Source organism: Oncorhynchus tshawytscha, linkage group LG26, assembly GCF_018296145.1.
Source record: "Oncorhynchus tshawytscha isolate Ot180627B linkage group LG26, Otsh_v2.0, whole genome shotgun sequence".
Lineage (NCBI taxonomy): Eukaryota > Metazoa > Chordata > Actinopteri > Salmoniformes > Salmonidae > Oncorhynchus > Oncorhynchus tshawytscha.
The window spans coordinates 36165474-36184526 of NC_056454.1; the positions used below are offsets into that span (position 1 = coordinate 36165474).

General features: G+C 44.1%; 1 protein-coding gene across 1 annotated transcript in view; it reads right to left on the reverse strand.

Moving 5' to 3' along the window:
- The window catches only part of LOC112224856 (low-density lipoprotein receptor-related protein 1B), a 365574-nt gene that overhangs the window by 42216 nt on the left and 304305 nt on the right, over nucleotides 1–19053 (reverse strand). Inside the window, 6 exon segments of the mRNA XM_042306367.1 lie at nucleotides 8428–8560; nucleotides 8859–8965; nucleotides 11554–11686; nucleotides 12743–12849; nucleotides 14650–14766; nucleotides 17716–17835. Coding sequence (XP_042162301.1) covers nucleotides 8428–8560; nucleotides 8859–8965; nucleotides 11554–11686; nucleotides 12743–12849; nucleotides 14650–14766; nucleotides 17716–17835 — 717 coding nt within the window.

Genomic DNA, 19053 nt, shown 5'->3' on the forward strand with positions numbered 1-19053 from the left:
TATTTCAAGCTATTTTTGAGAAGCCAGTCAGGTAAAAAGCTTACGTTTTAATTAAAGGGGCAGTGTTGTATTTTGAGACAGGCTTGAATATGCAAATAGGCCAATAAGCAGGGGGGTAGCCTACATTGTCTAAATCTCTGTATGGTAAAAATAAATCAAATCACATTTTATTTTATTTGTCACATACACATGGTTAGCAGATGTTGATGTGAGTGTAGCGAAATGCTTGTGCTTCTAGTTCCAACAGTGCAGTAATATCTAACAGATAGTCTAACAATTCCCCAACATATACCTAATACACACAAATCTAAAGAGGTGAATGAGAATATGTACATGTAAGTACATGAATGAGCGATAGCCGAGTGGCATAGGCAAGGTGCAATAGATGGTGTAAAATACAGTATATACATGTGATATGAGTAATGTAAGATATGTAAACATAAAAGTGGCATTATTTAGAGTGCATTGTATAAAGTGACGACTGATCCATTTATTGAAGTGGCCAGTGATTGGGTCTCAATGTAGGCAGCAACCTCTCTGAGTTAGTGAGTGCCGTTTAACAGTCTGATGGCCTTGAGATAGAAGCTGTTTTTCAGTCTCTTGGTCCCAGCTTTGATGTGCCCGTACTGACCTCGCCTTCTGGATGGTAGCGGTGTGAACAGGCAGTGGTTTGGGTGGTTGATGTCCTTGATGATCTTTTTGGCCTTCCTGTGACATCGGGTGCTGTAGGTGTCATAGAGGGCAGGTAGTTTGCTCCCGGTGATGCATTGTGCAGACCACACCACCCTCTGGAGAGCCTTGCGGTTGAGGCTGGTGTAGTTGCCATACCAGGCTATGATACAGCCCGACGGGATGATCTCGATTGTGCATCTGTAAAAGTTTGTCATGGTTTTAGGTGACAAGCCAAATTTCTTCAGCTTCCTTGGGTTTAAGAGGCGCTGTTGTGCCTTCTTTACCACACTGTCTGTGTGAGTGGACAATTCCAGTTTGTCTGTGATGTGTACGCAGAGGAACTTTCCATATTCTCCACTGCTGTCCCTTGATGTAGATAGGGGAGTGCTCCCTCTGCGGTTTCCTGAAGTCCACGATCGTCTTCTTTGTTTTGTTGAGTGAGAGGTTGTTTTCCTGATACCACACTCCGAGTGCCCTCACCTCGTCCCTGTAGGCTGTCTCGTTGTTGTTGGTAATCAAGGCCACTACTGTTGTGTTGTCTGCAAACTTGATGATTGAGTTGGAGGCGTGCATGGCAACGCAGTCGTGGGTGAACAGGGAGTACAGCAGGGGGATGAGCATGCACCCTTGTGAGGCCCCAGTGTTGAGAGTCAGCGAAGTGGAGATGTTATTTTCTACCTTCACCACCTGGGGGTGGTCCGTCAGAAAGTCCAGGACCCAATTGTACAGGGCAGGGTTGAGACCCAGGGCCTCATGCTTGATGATGAGATTGGAGGGTACTATGGTGTTGAATGCTGAGCTGTAGTCAATGAACAGGATTCTTACATAGGTATTTATTTTGTCCAGATGGGATAGGGCAGTGTGCAGTGGGATGGCGATTGAATCGTCTGTGGACCTGTTGGGGCGGTATGCAAACTGAAGTGGGTCTAGGGTGGCCGGTAAGGTGGAGATGATATGATCCTTGACTAGTCTCTCAAAGCACTTCATGATGACAGAAGTGAGTGCTACAGGGCGGCAGTCATTTAGTTCAGTTATATTTGTCTTTTTGGGTACAGGAATAATGGTAGCCATTTTGAAGCACGTGGGGACAATAGACTGGGATAGGGAACGATTGAATATGTCCATAAACACACCAGCCAGCTTGTCTGAGCATGCTTTGAGGATGCGTATAGGTATGCCGTCTGAACCAGCAGCCTTGCCAGGGTTAACACGTTTAAATGTTTTACTCACGTCAGCCACGGTGATGGACAGACGGGGGGAGGAACGCAGTCCTTGTTAGCGGGCCGCGACGGTGGCACTGTATTATCTTCAAAGCGGGCAAAGAAGGTGTTTAGTTTGTCTGGAAGTGTGACATCGGTGTCTGTGACGTGGCTGGATTTCTTTTTGTAGTCTGTGATTTCCTGTAGACCCTGCCATATACAGTGGGGCAAAAAAGTATTTAGTCAGCCACCAATTGTGCAAGTTCTCCCACTTAAAAAGATGAGAGGCCTGTAATTTTCATCATAGGTACATTTCAACTATGACAGACAAAATGAGAAAAAAAAATCCAGAAAATCACATTGTAGGGATTTTTTATGAATTTATTTAGCAAATTATGGTGGAAAATAAGTATTTGGTCAATAACAAAAGTTTTTCTCAATACTTTGTTATATACCCTTTGTTGGCAATGACAGAGGTCAAATGTTTTCTGTAAGTCTTCACAAGGTTTTCACACACAGTTGCTGGTATTTTGGCCCATTCCTCCATGCAGATCTCCTCTAGAGCCGTGATGTTTTGGGGCTGTTGCTGGGCAACACGGATTTTCAACTCCCTCCAAAGAATTTCTATGGGGTTGAGATCTGGAGACTGGCTAGGCCACTCCAGGACCTTGAAATGCTTCTTACGAAGCCACTCCTTCGTTGCCCGGGCGGTGTGTTTGGGATCAGTGTCATGCTGAAAGACCCAGACCCAGCCATCTTCAATGCCCTTGCTGAACATCTCACGATACATGGCCCTATTCATTCTTTCCTTTACACGGATCAGTCGTCCTGGTCCCTTTGCAGAAAAACAGCCCCATAGCATGATGTTTCCACGCCCATGCTTCACAGTAGGTATGGTGTTCTTTGGATGCAACTCAGCATTCTTTGTCCTCCAAACACGACGAGTTGAGTTTTTACCAAAAAGTTCTATTTTGTTTTCATCTGACCATATGACATTCTCCCAATCTTCTTCTGGATCATCCAAATGCTCTCTAGCAAACTTCAGACGGGCCTGGACATGTACTGGCTTAAGCAGGGGGACACGTCTGGCACTGCAGGATTTGAGTCCCTGGCGGCATAGTGTGTTACTGATGGTAGGCTTTGTTACTTTGGTCCCAGCTCTCTGCAGGTCATTCACTAGGTCCCCCCCGTGTGGTTCTGGAATTTTTGTTCTCCGTTCTTGTGATCATTTTGACCCCACGGGGTGAGATCTTGCGTAGAGCCCCAGATCAAGGGAGATTATCAGTGGTCTTGTATGTCTTCCATTTCCTAATAATTGCCCCCACAGTTGATTTCTTCAAACCAAGCTGCTTACCTTTTGCAGATTCAGTCTTCCCAGCCTGGTGCAGGTCTACAATTTTGTTTCTGGTGTCCTTTGACAGCTCTTTGGTCTTGGCCATAGTGGAGTTTGGAGTGTGACTGTTTGAGGTTGTGGACAGGTGTCTTTTATACTGATAACAAGTTCAAACAGGTGCCATTCATACAGGGTAACGAGTGGAGGACAGAGGAGGACAGAGGAGCCTCTTAAAGAAGAAGTTACAGCTCTGTGAGAGCCAGAAATCTTGCTTGTTTGTAGGTGACCAAATACTTATTTTCCACCATAATTTGCAAATAAATTCATAAAAAAATCCTACAATGTGATTTTCTGGATTTTTTCCCTCATTTTGTCTGTCATAGTTGAAGTGTACCTATGATGAAAATTACAAGCCTCTCTCATCTTTTTAAGTTGGAGAACTTGCACAATTGGTGGCTGACTAAATACTTTTTTGCCCCACTGTACATCTCATGTCTGAGCCGTTGCGTTGTGACTCCATCTTGTCCCTGTTCTGGCATTTCACTTGTTTGATTGCCTTGTGGAGGGAATAGCTACACTGTTTATATTCAGACATATTCCCAGACCTCTTTCCATGGTTAAATGCGGTGGTTCCCTCTTCCATTCTTGCACCAACGCCGCCCTCCATCCACGGTTTCTGGTTAGGGTAGGTTTTAATAGTCACAGTGGGTACAAAATCTCCAATGCGCTTCTTAATAAACGCACTCACTGAGTCAACGTATAGGTTGTTCTCTGAGGCTGATCAAAACATATCCGCTTGATCAAAACAATCTTGAAGCGTGGCTTCCAATTGGTCAGACCAGCAATGAATGGTTCTCGTCACTGGTACATCCTGCTTGAGTTTCTGCCTATAAGACGGAAGGAGCAAGATGGCGTCGTGTTCAGATTTGCCGAAGGGAACTCTTTGTATGCATCGCGGAAGTTAGAGTAGCAGTGGTCGAGGGTATTGCCCATGCAAGTAGTGCAAGCAATATGCTGGAAGAACTTAGGTTGATTTAAATTTGCTTTGTTAATATCCCCACTACAATAAATGCAGCCTCAGGATGTATGGTTTCCAGTTTGCATATAGTCCAGTGAAGTTCCTTGATGGCTGTCTTGGTGTCTGCTTGAGGTGGAATGTACACAGCTGTGACTATAACTGACGAGAATTCTCTTGGTAGGTAAAATGGCCGGCACTTGATTGTAAGGAATTCTAGAACGGGTGAGCAGAAGGACTTAAGTTCCTGTATGTTGTTATGATGAGTTGTTAATCATAAAGCATACACCACCGCCCTTCCTTTTCCCAGAGAGGTGTTTATCTCTGTCAGCGCGATGCATGGAGAAGCCCAGTGGCTGAACCGATTCCGACAACATATCCAGAGAGAGCCATGTTTCCGTGAAACAGAGAACGTTACAATCTCTGGAAGGCAACCCTTGCTCGAATATCATCTACCTTGTTGTCAAGAGACTGGACGTTGGCTAGTAGTATACTATATGTAAGAAATAATTCATAAAAAAACAAAATACTGCATCGTTTCCTAAGAAATCGAAGCGAGGCGACCATCTGTAATACAATTGTCACGCCCTGGTCGAAGTATTTTGTGTTTATCTTCATTTATTTGGTCAGGCCAGGGTGTGGCATGGGTTTTTGTATGTGGTGTGTATGTATTGGGATTGTAGCTTAGTGGGGTGTTCTAGTTAAGTCTATGGCTGTCTGAAGTGGTTCTCAATCAGAGGCAGGTGTTTATCATTGTCTCTGATTGGGAACCATATTTAGGCAGCCATATTCTTTGAGTGTTTCGTGGGTGATTGTCCTTAGTGTCCTTGTTCCTGTCTCTGTGTTAGTTTACACAAGTATAGGCTGTTTCAGTTTTCGTTACGTTCATTAGGTTCTTTGTTTTGTAGTGTTTATAATTGATTCGTGTTTTACGTTTGTTTATTAAACATGGATCGAAATCTACACGCTGCATTTTGGTCCGACTCTCCTTCCCATACAGAAAACCGTTACAGAATCACCCACCAAAACAGGACCAAGCAGTGTGTCAGCAGGCAGGAGCAGCAGGAGAAGCAACAGGTGCAGCAGGAGAGGAGGCAACAGGAGCAGCCCAAAGAGGAGTACAGTATGGACTATACTTCTTGGGAGGAGATAGACAGGTGGGCGGTCGACCCAGGGAGAGTGCCGGAGCCCGCCTGGGATTCGATGGAGCAGTGCGCGGAAGGTTATCGGAGAATGAGGTTGGCGAAGCAAGCACGGCGGCGCGGACGGAAGCCCGAGAGTCAGCTCCGAAAATTTCTTGGGGGTGGGCTCACAGGGAGTATGGCTATGCCAGGTAGGAGACCTGTGCAAACTTCCTGTGGTTACCGGGGGGCTAGAGAGACCGGGCAGGCACCGTGTTATGCAGTGGTGCGCACGGTGTCCCCAGTGCGGGTGCATAGCCCGGTGCGGTATATTCCAGCTCCGCGTATCGGCCGGGCTAGATTGAGCGTCGAGCCAAATGCCATGAAGCCGGCTCTACGCATCTGGTCCCCAGTACGTCTCCTTGGGCCGGCTTACATGGCACCAGCCTTGCGCACGGTGTCCCCGGTTCGCCTGCATAGCCCAGTGCGGGCTATTCCACCTCGCCGCACTGGCAGGGCGACCGGGACCATTCAACCGGGTAAGGTTGGGCAGGCTCGGTGCTCAAGAGCTCCAGTGAGCCTTCACGGTCCGGTCTATCCAGTACCACCTTCACGCACCAGCCCTTCGGTGGCAGCTCCCCGCACCAGGCTTCCTGTGCGCGTTCTCGGTCCAGTACTACCAGTGCCAGCACCACGCATCAGGCCTACAGTGCGCCTCGCCTCTCCAGCGCTGTCAGAGCTTTCCTCATCTCCAGCGCAGCCGGAGTCTCCTGCTGCCAGTCTGCATGAAGCAGCCAGAGCTGCCAGTCTGCATGGAGCAGCCAGAGCTGTCAGCCTATATGGAGCAGCCAGAGCTGTCAGTCTGCATGGAGCAGCCAGAGCTGCCAGTCTGCAAGGAGCTGCCAGTCTGCAAGGAGCTGCCAGTCTGCAAGGAGCTGCCAGTCTGCAAGGAGCCGCCAGAGCTGCCAGTCTGTAAGAAGCCGCCAGAGCTGTCAGCCTATATGGAGCAGCCAGAGCCGCCAGTCAGCGTGGAGCAGCCAGAGCCGCCAGTCAGCATGGAGCAGCCAGATCCGTCAGTCTGCCAGGATCCGCCAGTCAGCCAGACTCTTCCAGATCTGCCAGTCAGCCAGACTCTTCCAGATCTGCCAGTCAGCCAGACTCTTCCAGATCTGCCAGTCAGCCAGACTCTTCCAGATCTGCCAGTCAGCCAGACTCTTCCAGATCTGCCAGTCAGCCAGACTCTTCCAGATCTGCCAGTCAGCCAGACTCTTCCAGATCTGCCAGTCAGCCAGACTCTTCCAGATCTGCCAGTCAGGCCAGACTCTTCCAGATCTGCCAGTCAGCCAGACTCTTCCAGATCCGCTAGTCAGCCAGACTCTTCCAGATCTGCCAGTCAGCCAGACTCTTCCAGATCTGCCAGTCAGCCAGACTCTTCCAGATCCGCCAGTCAACCAGACTCTTCCAGATCCGCCAGTCAACCAGACTCTTCCAGATCCGCCAGTCAGCCAGACTCTTCCAGAACTGCCAGGTCAGCCAGGATCTGCCAGTCAACCAGACTCTTCCAGATCCAGCCAGGATCTGCCAGGTAGATCCATCAACCTGCCTGAGCTTCCTCTCACTCCCGAGCTTCCTCTCACTCCCGAGCTTCCCCTCAGTCCCGAGCTGCCCCTCAGTCCCGAGCTGCCCCTCAGTCCCGAGCTGCCCCTCAGTCCCGAGCTGCCCCTCAGTCCCGAGCTGCCCCTCAGTCCCGAGCTGCCCCTCAGTCCCGAGCTGCCCCTCAGTCCCGAGCTGCCCCTCAGTCCCGAGCTGCCCCTCAGTCCCGAGCTGCCCCTCAGTCCCGAGCTGCCCCTCAGTCCCGAGCTGCCCCTCAGTCCCGTGGGGTTCTGGGTGAGGACTACTAGGCCATGGTCGGCGGCGAGGGTGGACTATCCAGGGACGCGAGGAGGAGGTACTAAGACATTGATTGAGTGGGGTCCACGTCCCGCACCAAAGCCGCCACCATGGACAGACGCCCACCCGGACCCTCGCTATTGTTTTGAGGTGCGTCCGGGAGTCCGCACCATAGGGGGGGTTCTGTCACGCCCTGGTCGAAGTATTTTGTGTTTATCTTCATTTATTTGGTCAGGCCAGGGTGTGGCATGGGTTTTTGTATGTGGTGTGTATGTATTGGGATTGTAGCTTAGTGGGATGTTCTAGTTAAGTCTATGGCTGTCTGAAGTGGTTCTCAATCAGAGGCAGGTGTTTTATCGTTGTCTCTGATTGGGAACCATATTTAGGCAGCCATATTCTTTGAGTGTTTCGTGGGTGATTGTCCTTAGTGTCCTTGTTCCTGTCTCGGTGTTAGTTTACACAAGTATAGGCTGTTTCGGTTTTCGTTACGTTCATTAGGTTCTTTGTTTTGTAGTGTTTATAATTGATTCATGTTTTACGTTTGTTTATTAAACATGGATCGAAATCTACACACTGCATTTTGGTCCGACTCTCCTTCACCACAAGAGAACCGTTACAACAATGTAATTTACAGTCACCTATTTGGCCCATGGTGTTACAGACCAAGTAAAAAATCCTTAATTAATGTCAAGCCCTTCATAATATAAATATATCATGCAATGTAGGCCTGCATTGAATACCACATGTAGGCTATATCATAGAAATCAAAAGCTATTTCCATGTGAAAATGTTATGGGTTTTGCTCCATTGATTTGTTTATAGGCCTACGTTATGCTCACATAGCCACAATAGCCTACTGGCTCCTGTCTAAAACTGTAAGGGTACAGCCTCATCGATTATATGTAAATGCTTGCCGAAAGTTGCACAAATTCTCTGTTTCAACACCTGAAAGGCATGTCTCTACTGTAGTAGGACATGTTGCTTGTAAATGAAAATGAAAACAGACATGTATGGAAAACCAACTACTTACTAAGAGGAGACAGTTTCCACCCCATCTCTCAAAGTTTCAACTGCAACTGAATAAAATTAGCTCTGTCTAGTCCTGTTGTCATTTCTAATACCTGTCCAACTCTGGCTGCAGTTACAGTTTTCTAGTACATTGATATGTGAAGTGAGTTTGTCCAACCCCTGTCGTACCTTGACTGCAGTTCTCCTCGTCACTATGGTCCACACAGTCAAACACGTCGTCACAGCACCATCTCCGTGGGATACAGTGGGCGTGGTTCAGACACAAGTACTCATCTTCCTTGCACTCTTTCACGCAGCCCGCCTGTCGACATGGCAACACAAAACAAGTAAACAGCATTAAACATTAAATGTCCAACACAGTCAAGCCATTCTCAGTGATAAAGTTTGATACAAGTGTCTTCAATAACATCCTTTTGTATACTGTTAGGAACAGGGCACCAAATTATGTAGGGATGATCCTTACAAATAGGACAATCCCTAGATAAATGCTTCATACAGTGTGGGAAAATCCCGTTTTACGTAAATAAGCTAAAGAAAGCTACAGTAAGTGCTTGATTGATATCGGACGAGGTTAAAGTACCAAGCAGAGCCACACCCACCTCATCTGATCCGTCCAGACAGTTGTCCTGTCCATCACATCTCAGACTGGCCGAGACACAGCCTCCACTGGCACACACATACTCATTTAGGGAGCAAGAGGGGAGCACTGGAAACACCCAGATCAGAGATAGAGAGCTTTATTGAGGGCACACACTCCACCACATAATAATATAACACCCATCATTCACAGCATGAGTGGGGCCGGTTTGTATGTGTTCTGCACACTGTTATGAACTCGTGAAAAAATAAATGCTACAACCCATTGTTTCTGTCCAAACCAGCAGTGCTAGACTTTGAACAGATCCTAGGTCTAAATATGATGTCTTCCCTCAGGCTAGAGCACGCTGTGTGCTGCCTACTGCTGTGCTAAAACCCACTCAGGCAATCATCACCATTGGGGCTTTCGGATGAGGTTATGAGCCATGTTGCAATTATCACCAAGTGGGTTAACCCCATTGGCACAATGTGGAAGGGTGTATTCAGACCCCTTTACTTTTTAATATTTTTTTTAGGTTACAGCCTTATTCTAAAATTGATTAAATTGTTGTTTTTTTCTCATCAATCTACAAACAATACCCCATAATGACAGAGCAAAAACAGTTATAAAAAAAAAAAAAAAAAAAAAAAAAAAAAGGAATATTTACATTTATGTATTCAGACCCTTTACTCAGTACTTTGTTGAAGCACCTTTGGCAGCGATTACAGCCTTGAGTCTTCTTGGGTATGACGCTACAAGTTTGTCCCACCTGTATTTGGGGAGTATCTCCCATTCTTCTCTGCAGATAGTCTCAAGCTGTCAGGTTAGATGGGGAGCGAGATGTTCGATCGGGTTCAAGTCCAGGCTCTGGCTGGGCCACTCAAGGACATTCAAAGACTTGTGCCGAAGCCACTCTTGCGTTCTCTTGGCTGTGTGCTTAGGGGTCGTTGTCCTGTTGGAAGGCGATCCTTCGCCCCATCAAGGACCTCTCTGTTCTTTACTCCATTCATCTTTGTCTCGATCCTGACTAGTCTCCAAGCCCCTGCTGCTGAAAAACATCCCCAAAGCATGATGCTGCCACCACAATGCTTCACCATAGTAATGATGCCAGGTTTCCTCCAGACATGACGCTTGGCATTCAGGCCAAAGAGTTCAATTTTGGTTTCATCAGACCAGAGAATCTTGTTTCTCATGGCCTGAGAGTCTTTAGGTGCCTTTTGGCATACTCCAAGCGGGCTGTCATGTGCCTTTTACTGAGAAGTGGCTTCCGTCTGGCCACTCGACAATAAAGGCCTGATTGGTGGAGTGCTGCAGAAATTGTTGTCCTTCTGGAAGTTTCTCCCATCTCCACAGAAGAACTCTAGAGCTCTGTCAGAGTTACCATCGGGCTCTTGGACACCTCTCTGACCAAGGCCCTTCGCCCCCTATTGCTCCGCCCAGCTCTAGGAAGAGTCTTGGTGGTTCCAAACTTCTTCCATTTAAAAATGATGGAGGCCACTGTGTTCTTGGGGACCTTCAATGCTGCAGACATTTTTTTGTACCCTTCCCCAGATCTGTGCCTCGACACAATCCTGTCTCGCAGCACTTCCTTCGACCTCATGGCTTGGTTTTTCTCTGACATGCACTGTCAACTGTGGGACCTTATATAGACAGGTGGGTGCCTTTCCAAATCATGTCCAATCAATTGAATTTACCACAGGTGGACTCCAATCAAGTTGTAGAAACATCTCAAGGATGATCAATGGAAACAGGATGCACCTGAGCTAAATTTCGAGTCTCATAGCAAAGGGTCAGAATAAGGTATTTCTGTTTTTAATTTTTAATATTTTAGCAAACATTTCTAAAAACATGTTTTCACTTCATCATTATGGGGTATTGTGTGTAGATTGCTGAGGCCATTTTTAGATTTAATCCATTTTAGAATAAGGCTGTAACGTAATAAAATGTGGAAAAAGTCAAGCGGTCTGAATACTTTCCGAAGGCGCTGTATTGCTTACTATATGTCTGCTTCAGAGGGACAAGCGAAAGCCATGAAAAACATTTTTAGTAGGTAAAGTGATTAAAACATGTTGGCTCACCATTTTTTTTTTTAAAGAAGATGGAGAACCAGCTAAAGAATGATCAATAGCAGAGTTTTGGCACAGGTAGACCCAAATAGTCCTACTCCTATTGGCACAACGCGTATGATGTTTGTCTTTCGTGACAGCGACCCAGCTTCTTTCCCTGCCCTGCTATTCGCTAAAATACCAAAAGGTACAAATCTGTTGGCGAGGTTGCTAGGTGGTTTAAGCAAACTTTTATTTGATTTTAAAAAATTGGGGGGAGGAGAACTCGCTCGCAGCACTTTTTGAAGTGTTTTTATCCGTTATACAGTTGTTTTTATGGCTTTACTGTGGGTAAAAACACATGGCGTAGAGAATTGGAACAGTATTTAACTACAAGTCACACAGAAAGCAGCCTTGGCAATTCTACTGCTTCTAAAGCACCCCCCTCCACACCAAAATGTCCTCATCTTACCCTACTCCCCATAAAAAAGTCCAGAAAAACTCTAACTTTGTCTTGTTTTTCAACCAAAGTATATAAACTACAACAGTCCATGTTACCGCAGGAGCTTGTGTTATTTAGCTTTTTAACAACTACTTAAATTTCACATTAAAACATTGTTTTTTTGGGGGGGGGGGGTAACCTTTTTACCTTGTTTTCCTCATATACCGTACCTGTCCCCTGGCAGTTCCTCTCGTCCTCTCCTGTCTTGCAATCCTCTTGGCCGTCACAGAGCCACTTGAGGGAGATGCAGAGGTTATTGAGACACTGAAACTGGTCCTCAGCACATCGAGCCTCACAGTCCTTCTGTAGAGAGATATAAAGGACAAGAAGCTCACATTTACAATAGGCTTATACTTTACATGTTAGGCGTGTGCAGGATGGCAGGGTATTGCCGGGCATTGACACCCATTGAGTCTTCATTGCCTGTTTAGTCAGTTTTAGGTAAGAATAGGGTGGACAACATTTGGGCTCCAGAGTGGCGCAGCAGTCTAAGGCACTGCATCTCAGTGCTTGAGGCGTCACTACAGACACCCTGGTTTGATTCTAGGCTGTATAACAACACAGTCCCATTGGGCGGCGCACAATTGCCCCAGCATCGTCTGGGTTTGGCTGGTGTAGGCCGTTATTGTAAATAAGAATTTGTTATTAACTGACTTGCCTAGTTAAATAAAATAAAAAATATATTCAGTTTGACCCAGAATGATGTCATTGGGACCACACACAATAATGTGTTAAGAGAGGTTGCTCTTGGAGGGGATTACTCATACTGTATGCTGTAATTGCTGTGGGGGTATTTAACAGAGCAATAAATTACAAGGCATAATAAATTAGTAATTCCGTGGCTCTCTCCTCAGCCATCACACAATGGAAACCTGAATATTTTCTATTGATTGGCTCATATTTCATGAATAGCTCTCGCTTTAAAAAAAATCACATTCCACAAAACAGGTCCCATGCATGCCTAGTTAATTTAGTATTTTTGGTTAGTAAACCAGTTTGCATAATTGTTCACACATTTGCATAACAGAACAAACATAAAATGTCTCTCGATTAGGACATTGTCATCCATAATATTATCATCTGCGTTCCAATAAAATTCAGAATATTTTACGATTTGAATATCATGCTGCCATCAAATCCTATCTGCAATTCAATATGCATGCCTTTTAGGAGAAAAATAAAACATTCACATTTATGAAAGAAAAAGCAAGATAGAAACATAAGGTTAAGATTAATAAGGGTCAATTCACTCAAATACGATTATTCAAGAGGTTGTGACTCACAGAGTTTACAGGCTATAACATGCTATTTACAGGCTACATTACAGGCTGTTTTTAAATGACAACAGGGATCACTGACCTCGTCTGAATTATCAGGGCAATCATAGTCTCCATCGCAGCGGAATCGAGCGGAGATGCAGTCCCCGTTAGCACAGGCAAAGTCCTTGTGGTTACAGGTCACTGGCTCTGAGTCAAGGGAGAGGACAAGGACATCACTACACTTGAAATAGAAATGACATAGGAGTCGGGCCCTCAAACACGATATACACTCCACCACACAACTTTAATTAGACTAGTTACACAACGACGCCATCCAAGGGTGGATCTTCATCATTTTCTACAAGGCCCTAGTACTCCCTAACAAGTGATGTCCGTTAAAGACTACTTAAAGACTATATATATATATATATACTATGTGTGTTATAGACTAGGCTATATAGACTATTTACACTTGAAATAACCATGGAAAAGCAACCAACCTCTAAGAAAACACACACATGGGCCTTTATAAGAGGTATCATGAGAGAAGTGAATCCCCTAAAGCCCCCTTAATGAAAAAAAACAACATGAACTTCACGTGATCACATGAAGTTCTCCTAAAAACACATGATTCTCATGATTCATAAGTGGAATTTTACATAAAATCATATTATCTTCCACATGTGAAATCATGTGGTTTTGTGTAAGGGCCCTTTTACAAGAGATATCTCTTAAGCATTGCTTAATCTGGGCCCATTTTTTCAAAAGCTCATCTGGATTTTGCATACTTTTCATATAGGATTAAATGCATAGAAATAGAATGAATAGGATGAGAGTCCCCATTCAAGTCAATGATTTGTCTGTTAATTTCTTCTATTTCTATGTAAATCCTATCCGATAGGCGAAATCTAGATAGATAACTTTTGGAAAAGCTGGGCCCTTGCAGTAAGCCTACTGTTGGCTCGTCAAAGACATTTGTTGGACATGATGGTTGGAATGCCAGTGGCTCAAGATGTAAATACATTCATAGCCAGTATACTCCTGAACCCTACTATCTGGCAACCTCCACATTCAGGTGCACTCTATGTCTAGGTCTCTGAGGACAACATTAAACCATAGTTAAGCACCATCAAATTCAAGTGTTGGGGTCCTCCCCTCACCCCCTGGTTATCGTGGACTGTTAACTGACTGAATGAGTGAAGATAGTTGTGGTTATGAGCTGCAGTTAGAGAAAAGGTCCCAACAGAGCCTGCAGTCTGCAGCATATTGTGATTTGCAGCCTCTCTCGCTCTCCTGTCTGCTAGCCTAGCTGGTGCACCTACTTAATTCTTTACCATCCAACACTTGACTGGGATTCATTTGCATTTTAAGCGACATTAATAGGTAAGGGGAATAAGCCCATAATAAAAAACATGTACGACGCATACTCAGCATAAAATGCATATACACACACGCTTGTGTGCACTCAGGCACACACACACACACACACACACACACACACACACACACACACACACACACACACACACACACACACACACACAGAGCAGAGATATGGGCTAGCTGGCATAACAAATCCCTTTCATACGTAAACAAACTTCATTCCAGTAGTTGGTTATGAATATCTAAACTAAAAAGTGAGCCTGGGAAGGAGAGGAGAGATGGCATCAAAGCTGAAGAATCTGGAACTCTGACTTTCTTTTAGATCCAAAGTGGAGTTGGAGAGGGGAACATGCTCAGAGGGCATAGCCGCGTTAGAAACAGTTAAGAACAGAGCTCCATTGAGCTGCCTATATTACTTTGATTGTGGGATCTCTTTACAAAGTTAAACAGAGGAACGGTACAGTATATAAACAAAGACCAGGAGGGGAGTCAGTTAATCTTCAAACAATTCCAAAATACTAACTGAACTGCGCAAGTGCATAGGCCTGTTGATGTATATATAAGTTGCCAAATAGCTAGAAGTGAGGTAAGAGAGTAGAGAGCAGCATAGATGGGCATACTCACTGCAGTTATGCTCATCTGAGTTGTCTCCACAGTCGTTCTGGCTGTCACACCTCCAGTGGTCCGGGATACAGTTGTTATTCTCACAGCGGAATTCATGAGGTCCGCAGGTCTTTTCATCTTTTTTTACATCAAGAAACAAACAAACAAACAAGCAGATGAAAATGGCTTCAAAAAGCATGAATATTAATGGTGGAGCTATTATATTTATACATGTAATCATCATTTCCTCAGGGTTTCCTCGTAGTGCAAGCCTGACACCAAGTTCAAAACCTCCTTCATACTCGAGAGAGGCTACACAGTGTAGGATGAAATACCTGACTGTGCTGCCAACGGCTTAGATCTCCTAACAGAATCTATGACAAGTTTGCAATATTAAACACTTACTAGCAAATAAAGTATTTGAAACAAATGTTTCAGAAAAGTATGTACAGTACCAGTCAAAAGTTTGGACACACAAGGATTTCTCATTATTTTACTATTTTCTACATTGTAGAATAATAGTGAAGACATCAAAACTATGAAATAACACATATGGAATCATGTGGTAACCAAAAAAGGGTTAAATAAATCTAAATATATTTTTTATGTGAAATTATTCAAAGTAATAAGCTTTGCACACTCCTGACATTTTCTCAACCAGCTTCATGAGGTAGTCACCTGGAATGCATTTAAAATACCGGTGTGCCTTGTTAAAAGTTCATTTGTGCAGTTTCTTTCCTTCTTAATGCGTTTGAGCCAATCAGCTGTGTTAGGACAAGGTAGGGTTGGTATACAGATGATAGCCCTATTTGGTAAAAGACCTAGTCCATATTATGGCAAGAACAGCTCAAATAAGCAATCCGGGAAAATGTCAAGAACTTTAAAAGTTTCTTCAAGTGCAGTCGCAAAAACCATCAAGCGCTATGATGAAACTGGCTCTCGAGGACCATCACAGGAAAGAAAAAGCCAGAGTTACCTTTGTTGCAGAGGATAAGTTCATTAGAGTTACAAGCCTTAGAAATTGCAGCATAAATAAATGCTTCACAGAGTTCAAGTAACAGACACACCTCAACATTAACTGTTCAGAGGAGACTGTGTGAATCAGGCCTTCATGGTTGAATTGCTGCAAAGAAACCACTACTAAAGGACACCAATAAGAAGAAGACATGCTTGGGCCAAGAAACACAAGCAATGGACATTAGACTGGTGGAAATCTGACCTTTGGTCTGATGAATCCAAGCGTGAGATTTTGGTTCCAACCGCTGTCTTTGTGAGAAGCAGAGTAGGTGAACGGATGATCTCCACAAGTGTGGTTCCCACCGTGAAGCATGGAGGAGGAGGTGCGATGGTATGGGAGTGCTTTGCTGGTGACACTGTCTGTGATTTATTTAGAATTCAAGGCACACTTAACCAGCATAGCTACCACATCATTCTGCAGCAATATGCCATCCCATCTGGTTTGCGCATTGTCCTGTTTTTCAACAGGACAATGACCCAAAACACACCTCCAGGCTGTGTAAGGGCTATTTGACCAAGGAGAGTGATGGAATGCTGAATCAGATGACCTGGCCTCCACAATCACCCAACCTCAACCCAATTGAGATGGTTTGGGATGAGTTGGACCGCAGAGTGAAGGAAAAGCAGCCAACAAGTGCTCAGCATATGTGGGAACTCCTTCAAGACTGTTGGAAAAGCTGGTTGAGAGAATGCCAGGAGTGTGCAAAGCTGTGATCGAGGCAAAGGGTAACTACTTTGAAGAATCTCAAATATATTTTGATATATGTTTAACACTTTTTTGGTTACTACATGATTCCATGTCTTCACTATTATTCAACAATGCAGAAAATAGTAAATATAAAGAAAGACCCTTGAGAATAGGTGTTCTAAAACTTTTGACTGGGAGAGTATATTTTTGGGAATATACTGTACTTTTATTTCACTATCCTAATTTTCCTCTATATTGCACTAAATTATTATTACTTTTTCTGTTGGTGTATAAGGCGCCCCCCTAACACTATCAAATGTACTCTAAAACTGTTGTACAACTGAACAGCATTTAGGAAATGTTCATTAACATTTTACAACTTCTAAAATAAATACATTCTTTAGTTCGCAGCAATTATTAGCTTACATCTGGTTTTGAACTTAATAAGAGCTAGTAGCTAACAAAACAACCAATACTGAGTGAAGAAAATATTGATTCCGTGCTGTTCGATATTACCAAAGAGAATGGCAACCTATCTATCCACTCAAATAACCATTGGGATGAGATGTAGAGGAAAACAACATAATTACCTCTCCACAAAGGCGGGAGACTACATGCTGGACCTTGTTCTCTCCCTTCTTTAGATGTGAGCATAGCTAAAATCATTGAACGCTTCATCCAGTGGAAGACAACGGCTTTAAAGTATAACAACTCAGTTGAGGGACTTCCTAGCAGTATTGTGTCTCAGAACAAAAGGCGTTCAAGTTAGCGCAGATGCTCTCCAGGAGGCTACACAGTTTAAAGTAATAACCAGTGGAAGATATACTGCCCTACCAAGCAAAAAGGCAGTAACTGCTCATTTGGGAGAAAATTTGTAAATGTCATTTTTGTTACATTAAATACATGCTTAGTCATGTGGACAAATATCCTGCCTCTATTGTATTTTGTTTTGGAGGAAACAGGGCTAATGTTAGCAGCAACTGCCTAAAGTTACTGTGAAACCAAGGTAAATAAAAGCCATTTTTCTTAGTTCCACACTATGAGCAGTTACCGCCTATTTGCTTGGTAGGGCAGTATAGTTGTGGGAGTTTGGAAAGGTTCTCCACCACTGAAAATAACCTGAAAATACTTTTTTTTTTTTTTTTTTGGGGGGGTGTATGGCACTGGTGTTTCAGTGCCATACACACTACTGACAAGTCTGACAACCTGTGGTGATAAACTACCAGTAGGTATTCTCTATGGCTGCTTCAACTCAATCAGTACAGAGCAGATGAGAATGTGCCCATGTGTAAAATTTATTCATCTCCTAATCACAATTTCAACCAAGGCTCAATAAAACTTAGGACTTATTTGAATTATGATTTAAGCGCTCCCCCACTCACCACAATTAGCTTCATCTGACCCGTCGGTGCAGTCCGGGTCCTCATCACACACCCACAGCTTGGAGATGCAGTGCATGGAGGCCTTGCACTGGAACTGTTCCGGGGAACATGTACTCTCCGCTGTGGAGAGGGGGTCCAGGTTTACACCAGGCCAAGGAGGGGGAGGGAAGGAGAGAGGAAGGGAGAGATAAATCGAGAAAGAGAGAAAAACCAAGAGAAAGTGAGAGAGAGGGATCGATGGAGGGGAGAGGGAGTTAGAGAGAGCGAGACCAAGAGAGGGAGAGAGTGGTATAAGGAGTGAGAGATGAACAAACAACACTATTATTGACAGAATGTTAACAGAAAAACAGCCTGGATAAACAGGCCAGCTGTGTAAAATACCTATAATTTACAGAGGCAGGAACAAAGAGAAGACATGCTGCGGTAATAACATGTATTACTATACTTTACGGATGTAATCATAATAATTATAGTTACATTATTATTATCAGCCTCTGGCTCAGAAATAACTGATTTGCAAAAAGGGTAACACAATAAACAGTTAAACTGATATACTGTATATGCAGGCTAGACAATCAAAGTCAGACACTATATCAACTGTGGTATAGTATCACTGCATACCAAAAGCAGCAGCAGTTGTCTTCTGTTCCGTTATTTACCTTCCATTATCACAGATGCCGCTACAGATGTAGGATCTTAATTTGATCACCATGTTGCAGGATAACTTTTCTGCAATGCAGGACATTTAAAACTTGTAGTGTATTTGAGGTTTAAAATGGCCTCTGAAGTTTGTTATTTCCACTTTGACATTTCAGACTGATTTTCCCTTACGAAAAATGTATCAACCCCTAAATAAATGGCCATCAATTACAATCCACATTTCCTGTTACTGCAGGATTATTTTCCTTCTCTAGCAAACTGGCTCAAATTAAGATCCCACATCTGTACCATTATCTTTTGATTGGCACAGTACTTCTGAAAATATCTTTTACATTTACACATTTAAATATACAGTCTAATTCAAGGGGAGAACGCCTCTCTTCTTAATCAAGGCTTTTATACTGACTCTCACTCCATAGTGACATTCACTCCATCTTGAAATCAGGCAGGCAAAACAAATATATTTGTCTGATGTATAATGCTACTGCTGATAGCTAGAGTTACCATAACAGAAGGGAAATACCTCTCACTATTCTGTTCTCTCTTTCACTTTCTAATTCAATGATAGCTAATCCTCTCACACAGGGAAAGCGCTAATCAAGCATGCCTTTGGAATACCTAATCACTACCTGACTCAATATTATTTAAGGCAGCACCTAAGGGTAGACCGTCTGAGTT